Source organism: Struthio camelus, chromosome 7, assembly GCF_040807025.1.
Source record: "Struthio camelus isolate bStrCam1 chromosome 7, bStrCam1.hap1, whole genome shotgun sequence".
NCBI classification, from domain to species: Eukaryota; Metazoa; Chordata; class Aves; order Struthioniformes; family Struthionidae; genus Struthio; species Struthio camelus.
The window spans coordinates 13,316,852-13,329,623 of NC_090948.1; the positions used below are offsets into that span (position 1 = coordinate 13,316,852).

General features: G+C 40.7%; 1 protein-coding gene across 1 annotated transcript in view; it reads left to right on the forward strand.

Moving 5' to 3' along the window:
* SORCS1 (sortilin related VPS10 domain containing receptor 1) overlaps positions 1 to 12,772 on the forward strand; it is a 316,869-nt gene that overhangs the window by 250,422 nt on the left and 53,675 nt on the right. The window contains exons 11-15 of the mRNA XM_068949692.1: positions 6,498 to 6,600; positions 7,075 to 7,151; positions 8,328 to 8,419; positions 9,435 to 9,542; positions 11,156 to 11,273. Coding sequence (XP_068805793.1) covers positions 6,498 to 6,600; positions 7,075 to 7,151; positions 8,328 to 8,419; positions 9,435 to 9,542; positions 11,156 to 11,273 — 498 coding nt within the window. The remainder of the gene's footprint in view (positions 1 to 6,497; positions 6,601 to 7,074; positions 7,152 to 8,327; positions 8,420 to 9,434; positions 9,543 to 11,155; positions 11,274 to 12,772) is intronic.

Consider the following 12,772-nt stretch of genomic DNA (forward strand, 5'->3'; position numbering starts at 1 on the left):
TAAAGTAGTAGAAGTAAACTTCACTCTTTTTCCATAAATTTTAAGTTTAAACTCTAAGCGAAGATCTTTCTTGCTATTCTTACATATTGCTTAAGAGAGATCTGACTTGCCATTTATTTGGTTATAAATGAGCCAAAGGTACTAACTTGAGAAGTTTTTACAGAACAGTTCTATGCAGGAATTGTGTGTTTTTATGTATGAGGGTGTGCTGCCCCTGCAGTTATCTGACACGTAGCGGAAGTGGTTGTATGACTGCGTATAGACCAGGACTGGATGGCTTTCATGGGAAGAGGAGATTGTGACTCCCTTGAGTCTTCCCATGCCAATGTGTCTGTCTTGCACTCGTAGGCACCTGAGAACACCACATAGTCCAGTTGGAATATCAGCTGTGCCTATGCAAGCTGGTGTTCCCTTGGTGTTGGTAAAGTCAAACGTGCCAGGTTAAGGGGTCATGAGAGGAAGGCAGAAGTGTGGAGCACTTGAATTCATCCAAAGAAAACTCTTGGTTCTCTGTGGACAGTGTTTAGGGAGTCCACTATGCACAAAACATTATTTATACACTAGCCCATTTTTATTTTACTCTCTACACAAGCATGTAGCTGCCCTTAGTGTTGCTTCAACCATGTGCAAGCTTGATATAGACTTTTCATCCTGTTTTCACTGGAAAGCAACCACCTCTTAGCCCTCTATAACCTGGACTTGGGTCAATGGGAATCTGTAGGAATCTGTGCCTTGATTTCAAGGGGATATGGGGCAGATCCTCAATGGAACTAAACTATGCAGCTCAGATTTTACTTTTTGAGAAAGAGAATAAGAAGGAACTTTGCTGGCCCTTGCCTGCGATAAGGCCAGAGCAATGTTTAGCTATGTTTAGTTTTCTTCTTCCCTTTGGCATTAAGGTAATGGAGATGGGTAAGAGGCCTCTTGCATTGTCCGAGTCTGTCTGAGCACTCCTTCATGCTTAGGTCGTCACAAACTAGTGGAATTGTAACATAGCAAGGATCACCTCAGTATATCAGGTGATTAACTTGATAATTTGCAAGATGGGAAATAAAAGAAATCTGAACCAAGCTGACTTACAAGGTCTTTTACAGGAGCAGGCTGCTTGCAAGAGAAAGGGAGGAGGGCAGCTTAGAAAATGTACCAAAACTGCAAATTAAAACAGCAATCCCACAGGAGAGAGCCAAGCTATTTAAAAATCTACTTTGAGCTTCACAGTTAATGGTAGGGGGAGATGAAGGCATTGTAGAGTGCAAAGTTTGAGAAATGGTAGAGAACAGAGCACAAAGTTTGGAAGTAGTAGGGGAAATTTTCTGAGCAGAAATACTAGAAATGTTGTACATGCCTGGAATAATCCAGGGATCCATAGGGGCATTCTGTTCAGAAAATAGAAAACACGGAGAAAAGGAATTGGATGAATTACCTGGGCAAATAATGAATTTATTTTCTGGTTCAATGTCTGAACTGAGGGGAGAGGAAAACAAGTCAAATGAAAAGTTTTATTCTCTATTTCATCTCTCTCTCTCTCTCTCCTTCTTTTTTTTTTTAAACCTCTTTCTTGAAACTTGCATCAAGTTTAAAGTGAAAGTGACCATTTAAATTAGAACATTGAAATATTTCCTTTTGGCTTAGAAACAAACCTTTCTTCTGGTTGGATGTGCACCTTCCATCTGAGCGCTAAGAAGAACTTACCTGACTTCAGAGCAGTGCACTTCTCTCCAAAGGAGAGCTGTATATCCCTGTGCTCTTTCATTGGCTCACTACTTCTGTTGATTTAGGACTAATGTAGGAACAGGCATTTCACCTGGAGTGATGCTAATGGCAAGTGAGATCAGGTCTCATTTTGTTTGCAGCAAAGGCCGCAGGCATTCCTGAGCCTATGGAGCAGGTATTTAGATCTTCTTGTATCCTACAGCCAAGAGATCTAGGCCACGTGTCTTGGAGGCATGAGAAAAGTAGAGCTTTGAAGATGGTTCGTAACTGGGAGGTGGCATTAACTTTTCAGGAATCCAGCTGGGCTGGGCTGGTTGTATCCTGCCACTAGACAGAGGAGCACTTTACTATAGTTCCCGAACAGGACAGCAGTATAGCGGGGTATTAGTCTATAGCAGGAAACACATGGGGATTGGGAGGTAAGGACTTCTGGATCCAAGTCTAAAAGACAGGAGAGAGGAGAGAAGAGACTTGCCTATCAAAACGTAAGATGTTAGTTGTGCCAAATTTTAAATTTGGACACTGCCTGACTTCAGTTGCCTCTTCTGCAAGCCAGACACTGTTACTCTCAGCAATCCCTGCTAGCTCCTCTATCACCAGGGTGAGCTCTAGCTTTCTCCTATCACCAGGGAACCCAATTTCCCCTGCTCTGAGGCAATCCTGTTCCTAGTCAGTGCGATATAGCTGTGGTTATTTAAACAGTTCACAAGCTCTACTCATCTCTGCAGTCACATTGCCTACCCATGCATCACCAGCAGCTTTACTTCCTGGCATCAGTTGCTCTCTTTCGCTCTGTATATTTCTGTTCCTGCCATGATCCTGCCTCTCCGTATGGCATAACTAAGTGAATTCCTGGTAGCCTTTTGTAAGTCTAGCTTAGCTGCCATAGTTACTCCAGGGCAGATACTAATGCTTTCACGCTGCTGGCTTTCAGCATAATCGTTTGTAGCAATAGCTTGGGACATGGTAATAATGTACGTTCCAGCTCTTCGGCAGAATGGGATCTGTCCTTTCCTAGAATGATAGGACTGTCCCCAGCCAGAGAGTGGAACGCTCTCCCACGTGCATCTGGTCTTTAAACCTGTAGAGAGCGAGTTAGTACAGAAATAAGTATGTAGTATCGAAGTTGGCAGCTAAGGCAATTAAGAGCGGATCTGGTTGAAACCCAAGTCGAGCCAGATGGAACCATCCCTCTACTGACACTATGCTCGAGGTGTTTTTTCAAAACAATTCAAAGAATTTCTTTTTCTTTTTTCTTTCCCTCCCTTCCCCCCTCTTTTTTTTTTTTTTAGTGAGATTGCTCTGAATAATGAGGATGAAATAAAACAATGAAATTCCATCTAAGCCCATCTTGTTTGTACCACTTGTTTTCTAAGCTGAATAAACTTAATTTTCCTAAAATACCTACCAAGGTATTATATCTCAAAGATGCTGGTTTTGTTTGATGCTTATCTTGTGCTGTAAAGCGGTTAATTTCAGAGTAATTCTATCTTGCAAGTTATGGACCTCTGTCTAGGAGAGTATTAGCTTTCAATTCACTTTCCAGGATGGTCTTGTGGTTGGTCTTAATTCAATTTTTAGGCCTATCTCCAACTTCCTGTGTAACTTTGGGCAAATCATTCACTTTTTCTGTGCCAGTCTTCCCCAGATATCTGTTTATTTCCTCCCACATTTTATTTATCTTGACTATACGGATTATAAGCTCTTTCTTTCTCATAAGGGGAGAGGGGGCATTCACACCATCTGACAATAATTTAAGCATCTAAGTAAGGTGTTCTGAATCCCTCCTGGAAGTATTTAGGTCTCTTCATTGGTCTGTGCCTTTGCAGATGAGCAAATAATGTGACTACTCCTAGGTTTCTGAATAGTGTCTAGCTTCATCCTTTTATTGTAACACTTTGCCCCACTCCTGATCAGGGACCCTTCGTATTAGCTCCTACACATACAGGGGAGAAAAGGATGGCATTTGCTTCTAGATGAAACGTGGCACAGGAAATTGTGTTTTGGGACACCTTGCAAGATGGAAGAGAGGTCTTCCCAAGTTTTCCCAGACCGGCTTGTGGCAATTCTGCAAACACTAGTCAGTGATATCTGCCAGCTACTGCTAACTCCTTTGCACTTGTTATACCATTGGAGACTGTTCAGGTGAGCTTTGCAGAACAGCCATGATGTGGATTTTCTTGTGTTTGGGGGGAGTTTTATGTAGACCTCAGGAGCCTTCTAAGAGAGGAGTGAAGCACAGAAGTGCTGGCTTCAAAATATTAGAGGCAAGTAATGAACTTTAGCATGCTTGCAAGAGCTATGGTAGTGAACAGGTCAATGGGATATATCACTTGTGCTTCATCTTCTACTGAGATTAAGTGCCCCATGGCAGCAGTTGTCTTTTTCTTGGTATCTGTGCAGTACCTATCACAGCTGGGTTCTAGACAGTGACAGGGATACCCAAAACTGATTATTATGATGATAAAAATGATTTCTGTAACCTGTTTAGAACAACAAGAAGGATAAAGATCATTGATGAAATGCCTAAAAAGCACATCTGAGATGTCTGCATACAAGTTAAGCTATAGGAGCCAGAGGAGAAACACAGAGCCCAACAATAAGATAGAAGACCAACTGGCCTGGAGAAGTATCTGTGAATGAATTAGATAAGGATACTCATGGATAAGGGATCTGGGACGGAGAGGAGAATGCCACTGTAGTCTGCAGGTGAGATGACAGTGGGCACTAACGTCAGGTGCGTGACTGGAGTGGAAAGTTGGTTTTTACTTCATATTCAATTATTACTAGAGTCTCCAAGTATCCCTGCAGTCCAACCAATAAGCAGTCATGCCACTAAAAATACTTTCTCTCTGCTTAGATAGGTGCCCTGGGTTTTAAGATTTGAGGTATATATTCCATTGCTGTGTACAACATCTGTGAAGTGAGACAAATTTAAAAGAAAACCACAGGTAACACAAAGATTTGAGCCTAACAGGATCTAATCTCTAGAGTAGGGAACTGGCTGAGTAAATGCTGCTGTCCTCAAAATTTTGGGGGTTGCCTTGGAGTATGTTAGTTTTGAAACTATGTTTTCTATTTAGTCTTTTCACAGTGTATAAAAATGAAAAGGGGAATAACTCATTCTCCCTTAGTGCTTTTCTACTTCCTGCATGCATGTCAGCTCAATTTGCTTTCCACTCCTTCCTTGCCTCCCGAGGCTGCTTCAGCAGCTCACCTCGCAAGGCTGTCAGTTAGAGTTAGGGTGCTCGGCATATTCTGCTTGACAGGTGGTGTTCCCTTCTGCACCGCCCCATGCCCCTTTTCTCTGTCTCTCAGAAGTGAGCGCTCACATCCCTCCTCAGCACCCTCATTCATCGTTGCAAAAGAAACGTGCCTGTTGTGATTGTCGTTCTTCAGAGGTAGATTTTCATTTCAGAGTCATAGACATCTACCTTGAGATGGGATGGATCACTGGTCTTTCTCCAGTGACTGAAGAGTAAGCCCGGAAAACTTCTGGGGCTGGAGACCTCAGATTTAGGCAGTGTGTGTTAAAGAGCGATACCTGCCTCTCTAGGGCCTGAAGGGCCTTCTGAATAGTCTTCCCTGCTTGTTTTGCAGAGCCGTGCAAGTTGAAGCAAATGCATTGCTATATTTGCGCTCCTGAACTGTCCGATTCCCACTCCCCAGTTTGATCAGTTTGCTTCAAGTTTTCTTGTCAGTATTTTCCCCTCTTCCTTCCCTTGGCCTGTTTCATGAAGGGGTTTTCATGAGACTTAGAAGAAAAAAACTCTGAAAATAAAACCAAAGAGAAAGCAAAAATTATCAGAAATTGTCAGAAATTCTCAGACTATAGATTCGTAGAGACATGGATGGAATGATTTGGAAATCTGCTTGTCTGTCTATCTCCTTACCTACTTGCTCAGCTGATTTTATTCTGTACCATTCCTGCCCTACCTGAGTACCTAACATATAAAATCAATTGCAAATAGGTAAGGTTTCCGTTGTATTGAATTCTAAAAGGTCACATCCAAATGGGATGTTCGAGCATTGTATTAAACAACTTTTAAACTGATGCTTTTCAGTCCTAGTATTTCTGCCTTGTGTAGTGTAGAATAGTCAAGTGTCAAAGAAGTTCAGGGTCAAGAAATGGTATGACACTGTCTGAGTTAAACTGTCTCTTGTGGCTAATTAGCAGTGACTCAACACCATGCTGATCTGGTTAGATTGCTCTGCATTCCAGAGTTAGCTAGGGTAATGCTGTTCTGTGAATCACTTCGTCATATTTGTAGCCTTATTTGCTTCTCAAGAGAGCTAGCAGTCAGAGGAGCAAGGTAGTCCTTACCACTACTTTTAAGCCTGGGTTGCCTCCTTCCTAGGTGTAGCTTCAAAGACGTTGCCTTGCTCTTGTGAAAGGTTTTCAGCCTAGTGAATTGATTTCCCAATGGGAAAGAGTTGCATTGGAAAATTACAGGGAAACTCTCACAGTGGAGCAGGAGAAGCTGATAAATTCTCTTCTCTGGAGCGTCTTCTTCATTGAAGGACAAGAACAAGTCCTGATGCCTGTCCTTGTAGCTTCATTGGCAACATATGGGATCAATTTGGTGCAAAGTGTCACCGGAACAGTGGCCATATATGTTTTTCTAAGAATGGCCAGTGCAACTGTAAGGAAAGAGCATCCTGAATCTCAAGATCAACTGTTAATTGGACTCTTATACGGTACAGGCCATAAAATGTGTGGAAGTAGAAGAATGCACTTCATGTTTCGTCTCTGCTTTTGACTTTTCTCTCCCTTTTCTCTGTAGCCCTATTGTTCCCTTCACCTTCACCTGAAGGTCTCAGACAATCCCTACACTTCAGGAAATATCGCCAGCCGAGATACTGCCCCCAGCATTATTGTAGCTTCAGGTATGAAACTTTTCATAATTACCTATTTATGATGTGCAACTGCTGAGATAAATCTTGAGTTTGTGATGGGTGTGGAGGGTGTTGAGTGGCTTGTGCAATGTAGCAGCACCTATAGTGGGAAGGAAAGAAGGAAGACTATCAAATGGAACTCCTTATGGACCTTCCAGCTGTCATCTGTTTTCATGGACACTGGCCTTCAAGACCCAGGACATCAGATCTAGCCCTGTACTCTCATGAACATTAGATTCAAGCCAGTGCATTTCCTCTATATATGGAGGTGTGTAGAGACATATGCATTGCAACTTTTACATACATTTTCTTCCAACTGAAAATCTCTCCCTTCCCCTCTTTCTTTCTTCCCAAGACTAAAAATTCTATAAATACAAAAGGTAAACCAAAAATGTTTATTTGCCTGATTTGCTCATTCTACTATTTCTTAAAATGTTGCTCTGCTGATCGTTTTTTTTCTTAAAGGTAATATAGGCACTGAACTTTCAGACAATGACATCAGCATGTTTGTTTCTTCTGATGCTGGGAACACGTGGAGGCAGGTATGTGCACAGGATCACAGGTTGAAATAGTAATTGTAGGGAATTATAATGGAATTAGATTCAAAATGAGGCTTCCTTTTTTTTTTCTTTTGGTTCAGAGTAGTTTTTTGCTAATTTGCACAAAAGGGAAAACTTCTTTTCCTGTTGAGAGGTAGAGATATGCCCAGTGAAAACCGCTGAAGATGTCATTAAGCTTCATAAAACCAAAAATTATTTTTATAATACTACTCAGAGATTGGCTTCAATTTAACCCTGTAGAAGAGAATAAGATATTAATATTTAAGAGGAGATAATATATTTCCTTTTACTGTTTTATACCCCTTGTACTGATCAAACCATTTACTCTTCCTCCATAATTATGCTTACCAGAGGATTAGCAGTTACGCTAGTAACCTGAATTGAGTTGTCCAAAGCTCAGTGATCATTTAACCTAATTATCTTGCTTTGCCCTGAAGTTAATGGAGAAAAAGACAGAACACAGTTCAACCTATTCTAAAGCTGCATATCTCTCCATTGATAACAGAGACAGACTAGATGATGAATTTAAATCAAGTGCCTAATGTTTATTTGAATCCCACTTGTTACCAAAGCATTGCTATCCTGTAATATGTTTACATTCCAAAAAGGGAAGTTGATTCCCATTTTCCAGGTGGAATATGAAGTCATAGACAGGAGAAGTTACTTTCCCGGACTCATGAATGCTGCTATATAAACTGGAGAGCAGATGTTTGCAGAAAGCCAATACAGAAGAAACAGAAGAAAAGAAAATCTGTTTAAATATTTGATATTCCAGGAATTTAATTATTTCACAGTGTTTGACCAGCCCTCCTTTTTTTTCCTGCTACACCACTTATATGGGCTAGGGCCAGATATATGTAAATATGTTAAGTTCTTCCTCAAGCAAATATCTGTCATTGAAAGGAGGAAAATTGTTTATCCATGCACAAATTCATGTTTATAACTGACTATCCTTTCTATTGAGTAGAGGCAAAATGTATTTTACAAGGACCTAAAAAGACATTTAAAAAAAAGGAACTGTCTCAATACAAAATGCCTTTCTCTACTCAATAATTTGCTGAATACATTCGCATCCTCTGTCATGATTGTACTTAAAGAACTATGACCTTTTCTTGATATGAAGGAAACAGATCTAAAAGCATATACTTCTTTTTCCAGATCTTTGAAGATGAACATAGTGTTCTGTACCTGGATCAAGGTGGAGTACTTGTCGCTATGAAACACACATCTCTGCCTATCAGACATCTCTGGTAACAATTCCAGTTGTGCTAAATGTGATAGTCCCTCATTTCAGATGCCAGGACATCATCGGCAGTTAGGCTGCATCTACAATTTTTTGTAGCTAGAATCCAGAAGGTATCAGTTAAGAAACTGGCAAAGATTCACTTAGATAAGACTAAGAAGTCCTGGCAATTCCAATTTACACAGTTTCGGCTTGGCCTGATCTTAGATGTTGTCAACATAACTCCACAAAAAAAGAAAAGAACTTTCCTGACTTACCAAGGCTTGACTTCTTCAATTTGGTTATTTATGTGATATATAGTTTGGAATATGGCTTTGTCTCTTACTAACTTGCCAAATTCTCTATTTTCAAAAATATTGAAAAAATTGCCTTCTGTGTGGGAGGCAGCAATCATGGGCCAGAATTCTGTTGAATAGCTTCAAGGTTATAAAGCCAGCAAAGCGGAAGTATCCCTACTAGGTAGCACTCTTGAGTTTAGGTAGCAGGTAAAATATAGTTCACTTTATTTTGCATGCCACTACAATAAGCGTCATATCAATATCTAAAACACAGAACTAAATTTTAAGAAGTGGTGAGTGGTTTCAGGGTTGCAGTCAAACTAACCGCAGGGAAGACTGCTGATCAGAAGAGGCAAAGTTTTTGTGTGCTGGAAATATAACCTCTTCAAAATGTCTTATGGTGGGGACCCAAAACTAGGACACTAAACCTCACCCATTTATTTAAAAAAATCTTATCCTAGGCTCCTTTTTGCACTTGAAGCATCAATCTCTAACAGAAGTTTATTAGTTTCTATCACTTAAGTACTGGCCGTGGCTTAGCAGTGTAGTGCCAGACAAGCTTGATCAATGATCTGATTTATGATACTTCAAAAAAAAAAAAAAAGTGGTTATTTCAAGGACTAAAACTGCAGTAGCCGAGAACAGAGGCTGTTTCCCGCTTATCAGCAGTAGTGGGCTGGACAGTCTCCTCAAGTAATGTAGGAGGAGAGTAAGGAAAGATACTAATTCTGCATTCTCCACTAGGTTAAGTTTCGATGAAGGGAGATCTTGGAGCAAATACAGCTTCACATCCCTCCCACTGTTCGTTGATGGAGTGTTAGGGGAACCTGGAGAGGAAACTCTCATCATGACGTAAGTGAGCACGTCGTCAGGCTAATGCTGATGGGAACTGCACCATAAATATCTTATAAGAGTTATTTGTAACATAATAGCACTTCTGGTTGGGGATCAAACCAAGTGCTATCTGAAGCCAGGAATGTACAGTCTTCTATTGCTAAATTATCGATGTTTGTGTGATATGATTGAGGGAATGACAATATAGTTTTTTGCAAGCTGAGAAAACATTATCACTTAGTTTATCAGCATGAAACCTGACTCCCTAAATTGAATGTGAGTTAAAGCAGAGTTACCCTTGACAAATCAAAATGGTGGGGTATTTTTAAAGCTGTGTTTTTACTGCTGCTGCTTTTTTTTTTTTTTAACTGATACGCAGAAAATGAAGATGATACTGTGTAAGAATGAATGACAAAATGTTACCTGGAGGCTGACTCATGAAAAATTGTGATTAGTTTCAGTCTGGTATGCTAAGTTCTGCATGGTGCATAAATCTGATTCACACTGCCAGAAATTGTGACACTTTACCTGAGATCAGATTTGGAAAAAGAGAAGGAAAATTCAGTTTCTGTTTGCAAAAAATGATCTGACCTGTAATAAGCAGAATATGTTGCTTAAAAAGACAAATCTGAGTTAATAGAGGTGAATGGAAAATGATTCATTTGGGGTTTGATTTTAATTCTTGTGGAAATTGTGCCCAAAGCTCATACGAAAATCCTGTAGGCAACTTGAAATTTGACAGTCTGAAGATGCAGCTCTCTTGTAAACAGTTAGCTGCTCGTATTTGACTGATTCTGTTAAAGAGACCATAGGCAAAGATAAATCAGAGTTGAATAGATTGCCTTTGATTTTGAATCAGTTTCAGAACAAAAAAAAAACTAGTTGTGAGTTCAAATATAGTGTATGACCTTCTCTCCCCAGGCATCTTCATTATCTACAATAGTAAGAGTTTTTCAGCCCTCATTGTTTCCCGTTTGTTATTGATATTTTGAAATATCATTCTGCATTTCCTATACATTACCTTGTTAGTCAAAGTTCAACAAATATAACCTCATCCTAAAATAAACTATCTGAATGGTTTAAAAGCCAGTTCACAGCACTCATATTTGTTTCATTGGCAAGAGGTGGGATTCAATGCCAGATCAAGATATCTGAGTGAAGGTGTCTCTATGGAGTTGTCTATAAACTAAAAATATAGTTGATGATTAAACCACACTGTGCAATGCACAATGTACAGCATGGCGGAATTCTAGTACAGCCAGCCAGAACCAGAAAATTTGCAGCAGGCAAGGGCTGTGAAGACACAGCAGCTCAAGTCTAGAAGGACTGTAAGGAAGCATTGACCCAAGCCCTATTTCAAGTCTTCTCTGTTTGGTTAGTTTGGGGGGTTGACATAAGTGGGAGGATCTTGATCCACCGAATAAAAGCCATATCCAATTTTCAAGAGGGTTGTGCAGATTTAGGAGTCTAAATCTCATTTGCAATATGTCAATCCAGTGAAAATCATCGGGACTGGGCCCCTAGAGGAATTAATCTCTGTTGGAAAATTGTGTGTAACTGTATATCGGGTAACTGCCAGATTCTATCTGGCCCTACCTTTTACTGTATGCACTTTTTGCTGTATTCTGTAGAGTGTTTGGACATTTCAGCCACCGCTCAGAATGGCAGCTGGTGAAAGTGGACTACAAGTCCATTTTTGATCGAAGGTGTGCAGAGGAGGACTACAGGCCTTGGCAACTCCATAGCCAGGTAAGAAAGAAGGAGGCTAGGATATGACCTGAGGTAATTAATGATCCTACAGTTAAAGATCAGTCTATCTTTTCCTGCTAGCTTGATGTATCAGATTTTTTTGGCGTTAGTCCCTTACTGGACAGCTCTGTTTTGTTACATAGGTATGTTGGCCTCAGATTGCATGCTGTGTGGCCCAGGAATGAACAGCTGTCTGTTGATTTGTTCTGTGTCTGATGAATAAAAGTCAGTGCTGAAGAAAGGGCAGAGTTTTCAGGCTCGATGCAGGCCCTTGTAAGCACAGCTCAGAATTAAGGGATGCAGTAACAGCACAAGCACTGCTGCTGAAAGAGGCTTGAACTCCTTCACTCTTAGATCTCCCATTCTGTTTCTCAGGGCTTTTCTCCTTTCTCTTCCTCTGTCCTTGTGTGCCCTGAGAACCTTGTATCTTAAGGCCCTTCTAGTGCTTTCACGCTTGTTTCCTCAAATTCCAGCCATGTCACCCCTGTTTCTGACTTGCTGCTTTTCATCATTGCTCTGTCTGTCTTAGCAGTAGTATTTCTGCAGCAGGAGTCAAGCAGTTTATTCCTTGGTCTTTTGGGTTTGCTGTGCCCTGTTCCTTGCATCCTGATTGCAGCTGCTGCATACGCCCTCCTAGAGCCATTGCTCCAAACGCCCAGCACGCTAACTTGCTCTATGCCTGCGCTGGGGGCACCTTCCCAGCTCTGCTAAGTCTGACATGGCAGCCTGTGTTATAGGAAATTAGAATAAAATATGGCTCAAATTCTATGGTTTATATAAACACCCCAGGCTCCGCTGAAGTCTAGAGATACACCCATTTATATCATCAAAGGCTGTCTTTCTGTATATATCTTGCTGGGCAAGAATTTAATAATGAATATAAAATGAAAGTAGCTTGGCTCAAAGTAGTCGCTCACACAAGACACAACTCCACACTAAAAACTCCAGTTATAACTTGAATCCTCAGATAATGAAAATCAGCACACCTTCCTACAGATTCAAGGAGCCACAGCATTTTATACCAGTTGCCGTTCTGACCCTTCTTTTTCATGGGCAAATCAAAGCCATGAAAAGTTTCTCTTTTCTCCAGCAATTTTACCTGGATAAAAGGTTACCAGTGAGACCCCACTGTATTTTGTTCTTTACCTTCCTCTGCTTACATAAGCAAAAATGCCGAGGATTTCGCAGTATATCTTTGCGGATGTTGGCTTAGGAGCTTGCAGAACTATTTTTAGGAAGGCTTCTGTGGACTCTTGCCTTTTGATTTGCTTTCATTGAGATTACAAGGCTTGAGCCTTCCTCCCTAGATAGGAATATTTAGCAGCGTACTCAAGATAGTAGAGAAAAGACAAGGAAGTGTTAGCATCTAGCACGTAACAGGTCATGCCCTGTAAAACCTGAACTCAGAGTGGAAACCATTTACATATATGCATACTACTAGTTTCCACTGGATGAGATTAGCAATAAATAAATGACCAAACTAGCACAGTTGCTCTGTG